Raw genomic sequence first — 18,533 nt, forward strand, 5'->3', positions numbered from 1 at the left:
CATGTTTTACTATTGACAGTGGGTTTACTTATGTCTCAGTAGAGAAACATGTTTTACTATTGACAGTGGGTTTACTTATGTCTCAGTAGAGAAACATGTTTTACTATTGACAGTGGGTTTACTTATGTCTCAGTAGAGAAACATGTTTTACTATTGACAGTGGGTTTACTTATGTCTCAGTAGAGAAACATGTTTTATTATTGACAGTGGATTTACTTATGTCTCAGTAGAGAAACATGATGTTTTACTATTGACAGTGGGTTTACTTATGTCTCAGTAGAGAAACATGATGTTTTACTATTGACAGTGGGTTTACTTATGTCTCAGTAGAGAAACATGTTTTACTATTGACAGTGGGTTTGCTTATGTCTTAGTAGAGAAACATGTTTTATTATTGACAGTGGATTTACTTATGTCTCAGTAGAGAAACATGTTTTATTATTGACAGTGGGTTTACTTATGTCTCAGTAGAGAAACATGTTTCACTATTGACAGTGGGTTTACTTGTGTCTCAGTAGAGAAACATGATGTTTTACTATTGACAGTGGGTTTACTTATGTCTCAATAGAGAAACATGTTTTATTATTGACAGTGGGTTTACTTATGTCTCAGTAGAGAAACATGATGTTTTACTATTGACAGTGGGTTTACTATGTCTCAGTAGAGAAACTTGTTTTACTATTGACAGTGGGTTTACTTGTGTCTCAGTAGAGAAACATGTTTTATTATTGACAGTGGGTTTACTTGTGTCTCAGTAGAGAAACATGTTTTACTATTGACAGTGGGTTTACTTATGTCTCAGTAGAGAAACATGTTTTACTATTGACAGTGGGTTTACTTATGTCTCAGTAGAGAAACATGTTTTACTATTGATAGTGGGTTTACTTATGTCTCAGTAGAGAAACATGTTTTACTATTGACAGTGGGTTTGCTTATGTCTCAGTAGAGAAACATGTTTTATTATTGACAGTGGATTTACTTATGTCTCAGTAGAGAAACATGATGTTTTACTATTGACAGTGGGTTTACTTATGTCTCAGTAGAGAAACATGATGTTTTACTATTGACAGTGGGTTTACTTATGTCTCAGTAGAGAAACATGTTTCACTATTGACAGTGGGTTTACTTATGTCTCAGTAGAGAAACATGTTTTATTATTGACAGTGGGTTTACTTGTGTCTCAGTAGAGAAACATGTTTCACTATTGACAGTGGGTTTACTTGTGTCTCAGTAGAGAAACATGTTTCACTATTGACAGTGGGTTTACTTGTGTCTCAGTAGAGAAACATGATGTTTTACTATTGACAGTGGGTTTACTTGTGTCTCAGTAGAGAAACATGATGTTTTACTATTGACAGTGGGTTTACTTATGTCTCAATAGAGAAATATGTTTTATTATTGACAGTGGGTTTACTTCTGTTTCAGTAGAGAAACATGATGTTTTACTATTGACAGTGGGTTTACTTGTGTCTCATTAGAGAAACATGATGTTTTACTTTTGACAGTGGGTTTACTTGTGTCTCAGTAGAGAAACATGTTTTACTATTGACAGTTGGTTCACTTATGTCTCAGTAGAGAAACATGTTTTACTATTGACAGTTGGTTCACTTATGTCTCAGTAGAGAAACATGTTTTACTATTGACAGTGGGTTCACTTATGTCTCAGTAGAGAAACATGTTTTACTATTGACAGTGGGTTCACTTATGTCTCAATAGAGAAACATGTTTTACTATTGACAGTGGGTTTAGTTATGTCTCTGTAGAGAAACATACTGTTTTACTATTGACAGTGGGTTTAGTTATGTCTCTGTAGAGAAACATACAGATTTACTATTGACAGTGGGTTTACTTATGTCTCAACTGTTTTACCATTCATTCTTCTTTTGTTAGATACTGCCATGTTTGGCTGCCATTTCATAATTTCTTAGCAGATTGTTTTGAAACTTCATAGATTATACATTGGTTCAAAATTCTCAAACTTTTAAATTTCTTTGATATAGGCTTTTGTAAAAAAATTTATGGGATGAAAGGTCAAACTGCCTATAAACGTAGATTTTGGGCTCCTATAAGGTCATATTTACAGCATTCAAGATGAAAGTTGACATAAACACAAACTATCATGCACCCAGAGTATTGACACACAAAACAAAAGTTGGATTTTCTCATTTTTAGTATATTTACAGAGATCAGAGCTCACGAAAAAGCATAATTTCAAGGTTTTTGGTCAATTACTCCAAGATATCTTGACCACTTTACATTTGGTATATAGATATTTTTTACAGACCCCTCAGATTGACAAATAAAAATGGTGGATTTTCATATTTTTAGTACTTATGGGGGAAAATTCAACATGCCACAAAAAACATAGATTTTAAGTTTTTTTGACAATTACTTCCTTGTTGTATAAGCAGTTGATACTTTTGGTGGAAAAACAAATGAATAGTAGAGCAATGGCAACAGTTGTAAATGTGTATAATGAATGTTTTTGGAATTGCACATACTCCATCTTCAGCAGATCTATAAAAACGACAAATAAAACAATTAATAATTTAAAAGAAATACAATAGATACTGCTGAAACAATTATAAAACATTCCATTTTAAAAAAATAGAGAACTATTTGAATAAAACCAGGGAAGTGAGTTTGAATTCCAGTTGAGGCTTGGTTGATGTAATCGTTAAATATTGCTAGTAATTTCAGATTCTAATTGGTAGAGGTTTCTTCACTAAACTTTGCAAATTTGTTGCCTAGTTTCTGGATGATTCTGGATGAATGCATTCTTTCATTCCATCTGATTGTTGTTGTAATGTTGTCATACTTGTCTTTGTTAGTTAAGTAAAACATTCCTAAAGTACTACTGATCCAAAGTTTATTCTCTGATTAGAGTGAAGTCCCATGGTTAATCAGAATCTTGTGAAGAACTGATGAACCAATATTTTTCGCTCACAGCTGCTTCTTGATTAGGGATTACATAAGCTTCAACATAATTGTAAAATTATCCATAGCTACCAGTGTATGTGTGTGTGTGTGTGTGTGTATATATGTACTTATTCCTGGTATGTATTTGCCAATAGTTCAACCATGTCAGTTCCAGTTTGTTTGTTTTCATGCATTAGCATGGTACAATTTGAATGTCACTCTCCTTGTTGCAGATTGTACATTTTTGCAGCACATATTATGCATATTTCTCATCATTCCTCCTTATCTGTTTTTGTGCCTCTCCAATACTTTTTTCTGAAGTGTCTTTTTCATTCTGTGATTCCATTTTATGATTCACAAAATGACCATCCGTATTGACTTGGCAATGACCGTGCTTCGTTCTGTTTTCCCATTGTTTTTATAAAATAACAGACTGTAGGTACAAAATGTTCTGCACATCCCAGTATTGCCTAGTCTCAGGGCTGTGTAAAATATCTTCTATGTTACTTTACTAGTAACCAATCCATTTGTGTGATAAAGGGTCTCTGGTCTGGATTGCTATTTCTGGGAGCAGCAGCTTGTTGACATTTCCAAAGTCATTTTTTTGGGGAAGATGGTCTGTTAAAACTATTTGCATTGTCCTAAACCCTTCATGCAGGGTATTCACTCAAGTACTGGTTCAGTTTTTCAGTCCAACTGCCAAATTGTACCTCAGGTCTTTTAAGGTATAAAACAAGAATAAACAAAATGCCTTTCCACTGTTGGGCTTTTTTCTGCAATAATAGACAGGCTTCAGAATTGGGTTTATCATTCAGATTTTCAGCTGATCCAAAAAGAAAATCAGTATGTGTTGCTACAGTTACGAGATATAATTGGCAATCTTTGGATATATGAGTCATTTGCACAATTTTTTTTTTTTTAAGTCCTTGAATAGTGGACAAGTACCAAGAGATAGGAAATCAGCTGATGTCATCCCTACCTTCAATGGAGGCAATAGAAATTACTCCAGTAATCATAGGCCTGTTAGTCTTACATGAGTTGTAGAAAATGTTTTAGAAAGGCTGATAAAAGATACTTTGTAAAGTCATTTAACAAAGTTTAGAATTTTATCAGATGGGCAGTACATTTTCACTTGAGGGAAGGTTTTGCCGACAAATTTTTAACATGCCTTGAAAATATTTTGCATATGTAGATAAGGATAAGGGTGTAGAATTAATGTATCTGGATTTTAAAAAAACCTTTTGACAAAGTGCCATATACGAGGCTTTTAAAGAAATTTATTTCTGTAGGTATGAAGGATAAGTTAACTAACTGGATAGAAGAGTGACTTAATGGAAGAAATCAGAGGTTTGTTGTTCATGCAATTTGTCAGACTGGATTAATATTTAAAGTGATGCACTTTTGGGTTTAATCTTAGGACCATTGCTCTTTTTGATTTACGATAATGACATAGATGAAGGAATGGTCAATAAATTACTTGAAGTTGCTGATAAATCAAGGTTTTGGATGATGCCGGCTGTGAAGAGAAGGATGCTGTTTTACAAACAGACTTAGATCATTTAGTGAGTTGGGCAAACAAATGTCAGGTGGGATTTAATTATGATAAATGTAAGATATTGCAAGGTGGTTATCATAATTCCAATCATAAGTGTAATTTGGGTGAGAATAACCTTGAGTATCATGAAACAGCAGGATTTTGGTGAATGTTGATTAGTCTCTTAAGCCATCTAAGCTGTGAACTGTTGCTAGTGTTACGGCAAATAGGATTGTAGGGTTATGTCTACAGAAATATTGAATGCATGTCTAAAGAGGTTGTAAGTTCATTGCACAGGACACTGGTTAGACCATAGTTGGAGTTTTGTGTTCAGTCTCGGGCAACTTACCTTTGGAAAGACATTGAATTGTTGGAAAGGTTTCAGAGAAGGATTACTAGAATGATGCCTGGATTGTCATAGGAGAAAAGATTAAGATATTGAAAAATGAAGAGTAAAACTGGATATGATTGAAGTGTTTAAGAATGCAAAAGGAATTGATGACGTTGATGCATCAACATTTTTCATACTTAATAGTGAGAGTTATAGAACTATGGGATACAAATGTAGATTTGGCAAGGTAAAAATGTCTTCAGTTAAGACAATTTTATTTCTGAAATATGGTGGTTGACCTATTGAATTGGTTGCCTTCAGATGTTGTGGAGGCAGTAAATTTGAGTAAGTTTAAAATAAAGCTTGATTTTTTTAAATATAAATGATAAGGGTTTGCTTTAATTTTTGTTTTTAAACTTGTTTGTTTGGCTTCGAGGATAGGACAGCTGAAATGGACCAATAGGTTCCTTGTTGCCCCTAAACATTGTTATGTTACACTGTTGTTTATAATGTTGTATTGAGAGCTTTAAATATAATTGCCTCTTTTATTGAAATGTCCACACAAGTTGTTCAATCATTTCTGAACACAATTGACAATATAAATTCTTATTTATTCTGTTGTTTCAATACAGTCTGTGATAATTTCACCTCATAAGAAAGTGTTAATATATTCAATCTTTATGGCTAAACTCATGATCATCAAACTATTTATTTAAATAACTATCTTTGTCTTACTTATTCAAACTTTCTACACACTATTAGATATTATAACAAAATAATACATGATCAAAACAATAGGAGAAGCTTGGAAGATTCTTATAACATGATGTAATAATAGGAGTTCCAATAACATGTTTAGAAGCATGTTTAAATTAACATTCACATTAAATTTGTACAGTTGTATATATCTCACAGACAGATGCATAGTTGATGTTAAACTTTTAAAAATTGATTCATTTATTTGTACCAAGTGATTGGCTGTTTGACAGTGTTACCAGGATGTACTCTAATTGATAGTTAATACATTGTTGGTTTCAAGGTTGAATAATAGTCTTGTACATATTATATTTTCTAACAGTTTACCTATACATTTAAGGAGGCTAATTGGCTGGAAGTTACCTGGATTACTTAGTTCATTACTTTTGAGGTAATTCTAATTGTGCCAGTTTTTCATATTTATAACTAACTCTCTTAACATGAGGTTGGTCAGTATGATCAACCTACTAACCAATTTGTAGTTATATAACTTAATACGGTATGTATATCTTCACAAAATTTGGCAGACTTTTAGTAAACATTACATTTCATTTGTACACAGTCTTTTTAATGAAGTATTTTTACTAAAGATTTGTATGTATATATTAACTTTTTTGACTGGTTCCAATTTAAAGTGAATTTTAAATTTTGCAAACACTTTTCTTTCCCTCAAAAATCTCAAATTTCATTTGATAATTCCTAATTTCTTAGAAGCTGTAGATTTTGTTTTTATACATAAACATTTAGTCTGAACCAATGTTACTTTCGACATATCACACAATGCACAAAAACTGGTTTTTAGATGTGTCTTTTTTAAAATTTATTTTTAAATAAATAAATAACATATACTAAAATTTGAATTGTAATCTGTTGTATAATACCAAACTTTTGTTTGTGTACTCTTTGTGTTTGTGTTGCATTGACCTGTTATGTTTTAGTACACATATTCAAGCATTAAATATACAGCTGCTATTTTCTTTTAGCTCCATCTCAACAAGATTCATATGATTGTAATTTTCTTACATGGGAGGCAGCTAGGTGAGCTATAGAAGTCTCATTTTGCATTTGCCTAGTGTCTAGTTCTATTGTGTGTGTTCATTTTCCATCTCAGCAAGGCACAGTTTTTACTATGCAGGTCATGGTGGGTTTGATTTCCACAGCTCTTCTTGTTCTTGATGATGAGAAACCCATTTTTTTTGTTAACCTGAAGATGACCTAGGAAGGTCACAACATTGTTCTTCATTTATCAGTAAAGGTGTTAATACTCATACCAGCCATCCTTAGATGCATTTCCACAGCTCTGTCTTCATCCTTTCTTCCTGTGTGAGATGTTCTCCATCTGTTGGTGACTTGAGCTTGCTTTGGAACCCTGTATCTCTTAAGTCATTTTCACATGTTTGTTTACTGTCTTGGGATCTTATTTCAGTAGTGGTCTCTCAGTCTTTGTGTTTCATTACCTTTTCTTTCATATGGACACTCCTCACTTATTTGAGTCCCATATTCTGTTTGCAATGGTTTTGTGGTGGCTCTTCCTTTGTGCTTACTTTCTTTGTTTTAGATATTTTTTGTCAGTCTTATGGTGACACCCTTTTGGACATGTACAATCATGGTTTCCTCTGCTGAATTTTCTGATTTTTCTTCTCATCTTTACCTCTCCTGTTTTGTTCTTTCTTAGCCTTTTACTTTTCTCTTCCATCAAGCTGTGTCATCACTCTGTTTTAGGAACAGGATTTGTTTGATCCTTTGCAACACAGTTGGGATTATCTTCATGTGTTGTTACCTTCATGTCCCATTCTGTTTGACTGTCTTCTCTTAGAATTTATCAGTGAAAGTGGCATATTTATCATCACTGATCTTGACCCTTCTTAACTACTATCCCTTTCCTCATCTGCACTCTTTACATAACTTTTTTTTTTTTTTAGCAGAGCTGGTTACTTAGCAGCTTTCATGAGTACTTTCTAATTTTAACATTGTCAGATTCTTCCTCTTTAGCCCTCAATATTCCTATAGCCTACTTGAAAGAGTCCTTAATGTTATTGTCCATGCCCTTACTTTACTTACCTTTGCATGTATTGAACCTGTAACCTAAGACTCGTTTTCTCCTCCTCCTTGCTTGTGGTTGTCAATGTTCTTATGTGTAAGCTGTTGATACTTCTTGCATTCTATTCCACTGCTGCTATATCCTTCTCTGTTTGGATTGTGCTTTTCTCCCTAAGATATGTTTCATGTGGGATAATAGTACATTTACACCTATATCTTTTCTTTATTCTTGTTTAGATTCTGATTGCTCCTCTGTTTCATTTGTGCAGTCCATCGTTACTTGACTCATGCTTTCTCTTTTAGTGATTCCCTTGGCTGTCCCTTCTTTTCATGTAATCCTTCATCCACTCTTTACTTTTATCCTGTTATTTTGACTAAATGGTTCTTACAGCTTATCTGCTGTATTCTTTATTGTCATCCACATGCCTGCCAGAACTTCTCACACATTTGTCTGGCCAGTTATTCCTTCAGTTATAGACTGTCTTCTGTCATTAGTCTTTGTACATCATATCATCTCTGACTAGGAAAGTTTTTTTATTACTCCCTTTTTACAGCACCCTCTTGTCCCTTATAAGGCCCTGCTCAGTGGCAACTTTTGCCTGCAAAAGTCTACTTTACCTAAGTCTGTGCAGTGTAGGGTCATCTTGGCCCAATATAGTCTTCACCTCTGAGATGAGATATTCAAGAAGAATGATTGATTGAGGTATCATCATGGTGCATATCTTCATTAAAAGAAAATCTGATCCATACTGTACTTACTTGTGGACTTGCATGAGTAAAACAGACAGTGGATTTCTTACCATCCTCCCAACATAGTTTAAACCTAATTCTGGCATACTTTTGAAAATAGGGTATTTGAGGTCATTCCTTGCACTGTCTTAAAGTGATATACACCTCCACACTTTTATCTTTCTTTTTTTTCTTAGTAAAAGTGGGAATTCTTGCCACAAATCAGTTCCTTGGTACTTGGGTAAAGGACATTGAAGAAAGCCTTCTGAGTATAACAAGTTCCACTCAGCAGAGAGTAAGGTAATATGTTGTATCCTTGTGGTACACTTCACCCATCTTACTACCACATGGAAGTCAGATTCTCAGATGATGTAGTGTTGGATTTGAATAGGATCAACCAACATAAGTCTTCACTCAGTTGCAGAACAGCTGTTACATTCCTGTTCCATTTCATTGGATTTGATATGAAGGTAGTAGGGACTCTTCTTCTGGATGCCAAATTCCTGGTGCTGTCTGGTTTTGGACTGCAGTTGACCCACCATCTGTGGTTTGTTGTACTTTAGCCACATTGCAAATATGGTACTTCTGAAAATATGATGCAGATTTTGAATTGTCCTTGTGACACTTCCTAGGTAAAGAGTGTACCTATGTACAGATGAAGTGTATTTCTCTACAAGTGTGCCACTATATTGTTCCAATGTATAGGGTGTTGCACTCCATGGGTTTTTTTCTTCAGGCACTTGTCATCTAGATGTGGGATGAAATTGTGTTATGTTAAAAGATAACACTTTACAAAACAAATGTATTTTTTATAGATACTCATTTTCTCTCACTTTCTCCCTAATTCTGGTGCATATATTTGAACTGTCAATGATGATGAGAAAACCCACTTGTAGAGAAAAATATATATGTAAAAATGGCTGGTTTGGGTTGAGAAAATGTTTTTATGTAGATGAGTGAACAGTGTTTCGACCTTCTTTGGTCATCGTCACAAAGAAAAGAAGAGAAAACTGAATGATAACTGACCACATGTTTGAAGGCAGTTGTGTAATTGAGTGTAGGAATGTAGAGGGCGTGCTTAGATGTTGCATTATATTTATTAATATAGGTATAAAGGTGTTCCTTTGTATTGGTTTATTTTGGGCTTGAGTTGTATAAGTAAGGCTTCTTTAATTTTGCATTTGTTGATTGTTTCATTATTTAGTATTTGGGTGTTTTTCATGTTTATGTTGTATTTATTTGATTTGCAGCGTTTGAAAACGTGTGAAGGTGACTTTTTGTGTTCTTTGAATCTGGTTTTCATTTTTCTGCTTGCTTCACCAATACAGAAGTCATGGTAGTTATCACATTGTATTTTATAAGTAATGTTGTTGTGTTGTGTTTGTCAGTGTAGTTTTTACACAGTATGGACCTTAGTTTTGTGTCTGGTTTTTGAATAAATTTGGTATTAACTGGGATGTCATATTTTGTTGCTAGTTTTTGCCAAATGTTGGTTATTTTTCTGCTGATGTTGGGAATTTTTTATATGCAGCCATATATGGTTTCCTGATTTTTTTTATATCGTGGGGTATATTTACTTTTGTTAGTTGATTTTGTTTTTTGTCTAGGTGTGTACGTATAATGTTTTTTACAGTTTGGGGGGGAAACTTGTTGATGTTCATAAAGTATTGTTTTATTTTGTCAATGTTGTTCACTCCTCTGCATAAAAAAATTTTCTCCCCAAACTAGCCATTTTTACATATATATTGAACTGTCATTATATAGAGATCCAGCTGTGGTAGGAGATGGTGTCACACAGATTCACACTCCTGTTAGTGGATATGCTTATGTTTATTTAAAACATCACAAATGTAGTTTAAAAATATTCAAGAGTTATTTAGCCAACTTGTTTATGTACATTGTGTGAATAGCATTAATCATGAATGAAATTTCAGTAAATATTTGATTTATCAAAATATTACTTTTCAGTTATCTTCCAGATTCCCTAAATAATGAAGTTGGTTAATTTTATAATAATTTTACTTTATTCAGTGAACATGAGAATAAAACAAAAAAAACTCGTGCACCAATATCACAACTCAATTACTCCAGTTATGTCATTTGTTTTGTTCTGTGTTTACACACACACACACACACACAATATAAAATAAAAACGTTATAATTAGACCACAATTCATGATTTTTCTTCCATTACATTTCTTAATGTCATAATCGTTAACTTGTGTGGCAGTAGCACCCTAAACGTGTTTGGAATGTTCCATTTATCAGAGAAGATTTTGATACAGATGTTAAACATGCCAGCACATATGGAGAATCAGTAAAGGGTTGTGAGTTGAGTGATTCAACCCAAGACAAGTTTTATTACCTTTTGCTGTGTGCAGCCAGTTATGAGGATGCTTAAGTCAGACAGTAGCTTTTAAAGTGAACCACCAGTTTGTGTCTGAATAAACCAGTGTGTACCTGACTCTGACAAAATCTTCCATAAGTTTTGTACATTTGTTAAAATGTTAAACTTCTAATAAATTTGTTTTTATCCATTCAACGTATCTCTAAAATGTATAAGTTTACATTATCTTATCTGTTGTCTTCTCATTAAAGAAAATTTCTTTAGCTGTAAAATGAATAATTTAACACACATTTTCAGGGTTCACAAATGAAAAGGAATTGAAAGGAAAATTTACTGAAACTGTAAAAGATTCTTGAACCTATATATTTGCTGTAGTGGTTTAACTATTGTTTTATTCAATCATATCTAAATTTTATTTACAGCTGTTCTTCATAAGTAAATGATCAAACCATTCAATGTGGCCCCATGCAAGGTTTCAGCCAGTGTCTGTATAGAAACAAAGAGAAACCAAAATTAAGAAGTAGATAACATTTTCTAAGTAGTAGATAAGTGAAAGTTATTCTATGGGATGGGCAGAAAAATACTAAAAAGAAATGAAGTGGGTTTTTTGGTTACAGGTAAAATTCTGCAGCTGTTAATACATGAAAATATGAGTTTTTTGTTTTTTCTTAGATTATACAAATGTCAGAAAACATCCATATATTGATTTTAAAATGTTGATTAGTTGAAGCTGTTGAAATGTAGTTAGTGAGGAGTGGAGGTATTTTATAATGGATATTGTGATGTTAGTAATGTTATCATGGCCAACAAACTCAACATAAGTGAGGATGAAGGAAGTGGTTCTTAAAGCTTCATGAGATGTGAAATATTGTTTTTATGATCTGCAATTAATCTTAGTACTAATTATTAACACTCCTAGAACATCATTCTTTGGAAACATAATCAACCTTTAATACTGATTAACAGCTCTGGAATATTGTTCTCATGAAGTGTAATTAACCCTTAATACTAGATTTTAGTACTTGTAAAACATTGTTCTCATAAAGTGTTGTCAACCCTAAGTACTGCTTTTTAATATTTCTATAATATTGTTATAAAGTATAATTAACCCTTATTATAGGTTCTTAACATTTCTGGAATATTGTTCTTGTAAAGTATAATAAACCAATAGTACTGATACTTCACACTCCCTAAAACTTTATTTTTGTGAAGTATAATCAACCTTTGGTCCTAGTTTTTAACATTTTTGCCACATTTTTCTCATAAAGTGTAAATAACTCATGATATTGGTTTTAATATATAAATGTAAAACAGTTTGGTGAGGTTTTTCGTGTTGTTCCACTAGGCTTATAGTTTTTTCTTAAATATTTTCATGGGAAAGAAATCCTTGCACCCAAATGAAGTTCCATTTCCTTAAAAGAGTTCTGCTAGCATATGTATAGAATCATGTTATTGAATTGTGCTCGGTGTTATCGTAAGGTGTAGCATGCTTAAAATTGATGTTTTTTTCTGTATTAGAATGTTTGTATACATTTTCATATTTGAACATATTTTAGTGGCCAGAAGCAGAGCATGTCCAGGAGGGTTTTTGGTGGGTCAAGTGGCACATACAATGTGCGTGCCTCAGAGCTTGACAGAGAAAAACGGGGTAGAACTGTACGTTGCACAATATTCTTTTTGGATGACACTCAGCACACCTTTGAAGTTGATGTAAGTCATTTTGCATAGGAAAATGTTATAAAGATATATATTGATTTATTTATGTTTAAGACATAAAAACACATGTTATAGTATTTTATTACTAAATAGCAATCATAATTAAACTCTAGCATAAGTGTGGTTTCTCAACCATATATTTTTGGTATCATGTAACCTTTTTATCTGAGATGATATACTGTATATGATATTGAGATTATTGTGAAACTTCATGAAGACTGCTCTTTTATACATTTTGTTGAACTTTATTTTGTATTGGACCTATCAAAAAACTTTAAGATGACAGGAGCTTAACAGTAAAGAGCAACATGGTTTATAGATAGATTTATTTCTGTTTTTCAAAGTTAATACCACAAAGTCAGCCTATATCTTCTCTGTGCATTGCTGCATATGCCCTCCACCTTCCAAAGTAACAACAAATATTCAGTAATTTTGTCCTGGTTGAGTCCATCATCTAAGAATGAAATGAAAAAAGAAATTAATAGATATACAATGTGCTTCACCTGAATACATTTCTTTTAAAGATATTTCATAGAGTTAATAAGTTAATTTTAAATTAGTTTTTTTCCACTCCACTCAATAATACGTAACAGTTTTTGTAAAATCTTCTAATAACTGTTCTGTCAAAGAATTTTCTGTTATTTTATGGTAGCATTGTGAATACTCCATTTTATTAGTTTTGTGTCAGCTTAACAGTAAATATATTTTTAGTCCTCTCACTATGGTTATGTCAAAGCGTGTCACAACCTTGACATCTAAACTTATTTAATAAATCAAATCCTAGTAGAAGTTTTAAGTTTTTAAATGTACAAGTATATATTTGAATAAATTTTACATCTCCCATAATATGAGAATACTGACATTTGTTCCATAGGTCTTTTCCTTTCTCCAGTTTACTTATCCCACCCCTATGTGAGGTATTGAATTTAATGTAAATACTTGGTATTATAAATATTATTAAGGTGGAGTCTAGTTGTGATAGCTTCAATCTCATTTGTGCATGGAATCATAAACTAAAAAATCAGACCCACCTACATCCACCTGTTATGTCTTTTCTTTCACAAATTGCTATGAATTTTCTGACATCAAAACACACTGTATTGTGTTGTGTGGCCAAAACAACTTGTGGGACACGCTATGTGTTATCAACAAGAGGGATAGTTAAACAAATTTCCACCTTTGTATCTTGGACTGTATTAATTCAAACTTTTGCATATTTTCATGGAATACGTTCTGTTGGACTCTTACTTCACATTCCAAATTTTAAGGCAATCTATAAAAAAATTCTTGAGATGTATCATCTCAAATTTTGATTGAGTTTTTTTATCTTCACGCCAAAAGTTAGGAAAGTACACTTCATAGAAAAACATACTTTTATGGATATTTTATTAGTGTTTATATTTTACAGTTTACTTTATATTTTACAGTTAGGTGTCAAATTTGGTTTAAATAGAAGCCACATGTACAAAGCTATTTAACAAGCTTCTCTGAATTTTGATTAAAATTGTGTGCACACCTATGCAGTAAGTTCTGTAAGGTTTTGTTCTGAGGTTTTACTACAGCTTCAACCAAGAGTAAAAGTGAACTGTTTAAATTTTTGTCATTTGGATTAAAGAAGAGTGATTTAAAAAAGTAAAACTATAGGGTAAAAGCAAGTGTAGATACGTGTAGTTAGGCCAAGCAAATTAGTAGTTGCTAGCTTAATTTTTCAAAAATTGTCTTGGTGGGTGGTTATTATTCATTGCTGAGTTTCAGCACATAGTTGCTTAGTTTTACAAAATTCTAGTTAAAGAACATTTAGTGTCATGTCATATTAGCTTGAGCAGTTAGCTTAAATGATGCTTGATATGGCTGTACAAAATGAATGCAGGTGATCACAAGAAACTTGTATGTTAATTTTGTATTTTTATTTTGCATTTATTTAATTATTTTTTATGTTTCGTCCTTCTATGTTTATCTTATTATTTTAACTTGGAGAGTACTTTCCCACAACTGTCTGCAGGCATTGAAGGGTAATATATGTGTGGAGCATTGTGGGCTTGAGCACCCGCATCTCGCTCACCTGATTTCTAATTTTCTTATGTGAGACTAGCGAACTGGAGGTTAAAACTGATAGGTGGCATATCCCCAACATTGTGTGGGTCCTACTTCCTCAGTGACTTCCAAAAGCAAGGATACATTTTAAAATCCCACGTTGTAGCTTGTACCCTCATATCCTTTTTAAAATATCCATCATGTTTTGTTTCCTGTTAATGCGTTTTGTTTATGGCTTAAAAATTTATGGTTATAACATATTTAATAATAAACAGCTTTTTAAACCTAGCACAACATGATTCGTAGTTCTTGGGCATACTTGTATGTGTTTTGTATTGTCAAAATTTTCTGCTTTCACCTTCATAAGAGGAAACGGATGCATGTGTAGCACTAAGTTAATAAGAAAAATGAATGTATATCTACCATTGAGCTTCATAAAAAGGAGTAAGTGTACACTCAGCATTGATAAAAACAAGTGAATACTTAGAATTGAGTTACTACAAAGAAACGAGTGAAACTTTAGAATTTAGTTAGAAAAACAAGTATGTGTGTTAAGCAATGAGGTAGAAAGAAATAAGTGTGTGATAAGCAGTGAGGCAGAAAGAAGAAAGGAGCGTGTGATAAGTAGTGTGATAATAGGGGAGGCAGAAGAAGAAAAATACATGTGATACTAATAGGAGAAGAAAGAGAAAAGAAAGAAAGGATGATGATGATGCTCAGTGAGAAGCAGAAAAGAAAAGAAAAGAGGCGTGTGATATCAGAAAAAAGAAAGAAAAGAGAAAGAAATGATATGTCATGATGAAATAAGAAAAAGAAGAAAAGAAAAGGCTCGATGATGATACTCTGATGAAGACAGAAAAAGAAAAGAAGGCGAATGATATCGAAGTGAATCGCGAGTAAGAAAAAAGAGAAATAATGGCGTCATAAACAGGGAAAACAAAAAAAAAAAATCGATTAATATGATAAAGTAGTAAGTAGAAAAGAAAAGGAGGCGTAATCGCGCAATGAATATAATGTCGAGAAAGAAGAGAACAGAAAAGACATATATGATCGCTCTAGTGAAACAAAAAGAAAGCCGAGCGATAATGATGGAATTAACTCAATGAAGAAAAAGAAAGAAAACAGTCGATATGATCTCACAATCACTCAGAAGAAAAAAGGCGATGTCATCGTCAATGAAACAGAAAAAAAAAATCGCAATGATAATGTGTCAAATAAAAGATCAAAGAAAAATCGATCGTTGTCTCTGCAAGTGAAACAAGAAAAAAAGGCGATGTGTCATCTATGAAATAGAAAAAGAATCGCAAAAAAGAGGCGATGTGATGCAATCATAATCAGAAAGAAATAGGCAATGATAAAGCGCGTGAAATCATCGAAAAAGAAAAGGAAATGTAATCGAAAACAAGAAAGAAAAGAAAAGGCGATAATCTCTCAAAAGAAAAAGGAAAATCATGATATCTGATAATCAATAGAAAAAAGAAAAAAAAAGGCGATATGATATCTGATGAAAATAAGAAAAAAAGGAAAGCGATGTAAATAAAGTAGGCGAAATGAAATAAAAAAGAAAGCGAATGATATCATAAAAAAATAGTAAAATCATAAGGCATAATCTCAATAATCACGAAGAAATAAAAAAAGGAAAATGCGATGTCATATCAAAATAGTCGATGATGGCAGAAATAGAAATAAAAAGGCGATATCATAATATCTGATAAAGCAAGCGAAAAGGCGATAATGATAATCAAACAATAAAAGGCGATAATCATGCAATGAAAAGAAGCAATCAAAAAGGCATAATCATCTAATGAAAAGTGCAATCACTCAAGAAAAGGCGATGTCAATAATAAAATCCGCTAGAAGTAAATAAAAGGCGTCATCATAATCAGTAAAACGCGGCAATGTAATCACTCGAAATAGGCGATCTTGCAATGTCTCGAGCAAAAATAATCGCTATGCGTAAAATAATCTCGCAATCTGCGGCAATCAAATAAAGGCGATGTAATCATAACAAATAAAGGCAAACAAATCGTCATAATGTTAAAATAAAAGGCGGCAATCATAATCAGAAAAAGCAATAATAATCATAATAAATGCGGCAATGCAATGAAATTTCGAGCATAGTAAAATAAGGCGTGAATAAATGATAATGAAAAAAAAAGAAAAGGCAATCATAAGAAATAATTATGTAGAAGCGGAAGCGAAAAAAAGGCGTGTGATAAGCAGTGAGGCGGAAAGAAGAAAGGAGCGTGTGTGTGTGTGTTTAGCAGCGAGGTATACTGGAGAGACGGGCGTAAATCTAGCAATGAGTTGAGTGATTACCACTGAAGTAATAAGAAGGAACAAGTATATGCCTTACAGTAAGTTAGAGAGTTGAAATGAATGTATGTATAGTGCTGAAGTAATAATAAGAAAAGTCTGTCTAGCTGTGAGATAAGAAGAAACAAGTCTTGTGTCTAGCAATGAGCTAGCAAGAAGTGATGTATCTTTAGCACTGAGCTTAGTGAGGAGAAACATATCTTGAGTTGAGTTAGTTTGAAAAACATTGAGTTATTATGAAGAAATGAGTCTGTCCAGTAGTGAATTATTAAGTAGAAACAAGTATCTATATTGCATTATGCTTAGTAAAATGAAACAAGTGTATGTCTAGCATTGAGTTAAAAGAGAACAAAATCTGTAATATTAAGCTCGTAAGAAGAAATAAGTGTGTTAAGTAATGAATTTGAGTGAAGAAACGGGTGAATGGCTATCAGTAAATGAGAAACAACTAAAGGGATATGAGACAAATAAAACAGTATTATCAAAGGTATTTGCCTTGATTTTTAGGTTTTAAAAACAGATATCAGAAACTCATTCATGTGCATTAGAAGTCTAACATTGAAGAAAGAACTGCTGAATGATCTTACAGAAAATTTAATCATGAAGTCTCTTTAATGAGAGCCAGTTGTAAAATGACTTAAATTCTCCTTTCTCACTTATTAAAAATTGGTTTAGTTAGTATTTATTGTAATTATTTTATAGAAATGTTTTATTTTTCAGTGATATTATTTGCCTGATTTTCTTTTTCTTATTTAGAAGCGTTGTAAAGGGCAAGTTTTACTAGACCTGATATTTCAACATTTAGAACTGATAGAGAAAGATTACTTTGGGCTCCAGTTCTCTGAGGTGACCGGTGGCTTGGATACTATGGTATCTATACATCAGTTTTTTTATTTTCCTATATAGGTTTTTTTAACACAAATATGCTTAATATATCATGTTTTCTTCTTTTAAAAATTTTATTACCATAATGCACTAGTCAAGAAAAGTTGCATTAGAAACTGTTCTACAGTTGCTAGAGTTTACCTTGAACATATTTGTCTAATTTTCAACAATCTTTGAATGGTATTTCAATTTCATCATTTTCATTATATGTAAATTTTATTGTAGTTTACTTATTTTAATCTGCAACTTTGAAAAATTCAATTAGAGGTTGTCTGGTGTTAGGTTTTATTTTTATAGCCACTGACTAATTTAGAAGATTATGTTTATTTCTCTCTAGTTGATTGTATGTTTTGTGTGTGGTTTGTTTATAATGTTACATTTATGTTTTTGTAGCTTGTTTATAGTTAATTTTTTTTATTTTGTTGGTTCTATGATTTGTTTACAGCATCAGATTTATTTCTCTGCTATTGGTTTTATGTTTTTTACAGTGTTACATGTTTCTCTGTAGTTATAGTCTAAAGATTTGCATATAGAGTTAATTTCGTTTTTTCCTTATTGGTTTTATGGTTTATTTACAGTGCAGTAATTTTTCTTAAGTTGAAATGTTTTACAACATTAAGTTTCTTTCTCTGTTTGCTCTATGGTTTGTATTACTGGTGTTGTAATTTGTTTACTGTGTGAGCTTTATTTGTTGTTCATGATTTTTTTCTGATGTTTTTGTTGTATTATATTTATTTTTTATTTTTATTTTGTACTGTGGTACCTTTTGTGGCTTTCAGTTGCTGCACAGATAGTCAAGTTTCACCATTATCCATTTCTTTCTGTAATTGTTGATATCCTCTGATTTCATTAATGCCCTTTTCTTTGAGTGACTGCTTGTATGGTTTGATTTAACTGTACCTTGATTTACTGCATGTTATTAAATG

At 32.4% G+C, this 18,533-nt stretch overlaps 1 protein-coding gene across 7 annotated transcripts in view; it reads left to right on the plus strand.

Moving 5' to 3' along the window:
* Ptpmeg (protein tyrosine phosphatase Meg) overlaps positions 1-18,533 on the plus strand; it is a 171,457-nt gene that overhangs the window by 30,212 nt on the left and 122,712 nt on the right. For 5 of the 7 annotated variants that reach the window (XR_013028708.1, XR_013028711.1, XR_013028710.1 and 2 more), the window contains exons 3-4: positions 12,213-12,366; positions 17,479-17,592. Coding sequence is in view for 3 of the 7 variants with exons in the window: in XM_076503285.1 (XP_076359400.1) it covers positions 12,229-12,366; positions 17,479-17,592 (252 nt within the window). In the remaining 4 variants the exon portion in view is untranslated. Of the gene's footprint in view, positions 1-5,862; positions 5,932-12,212; positions 12,367-17,478; positions 17,593-18,533 lie in introns of all 7 variants that reach the window. The other 2 variants (XR_013028709.1, XM_076503287.1) reach the window with 1 other exon arrangement.

Source organism: Tachypleus tridentatus, chromosome 6 (genome assembly GCF_004210375.1).
Source record: "Tachypleus tridentatus isolate NWPU-2018 chromosome 6, ASM421037v1, whole genome shotgun sequence".
NCBI lineage: Eukaryota > Metazoa > Arthropoda > Merostomata > Xiphosura > Limulidae > Tachypleus > Tachypleus tridentatus.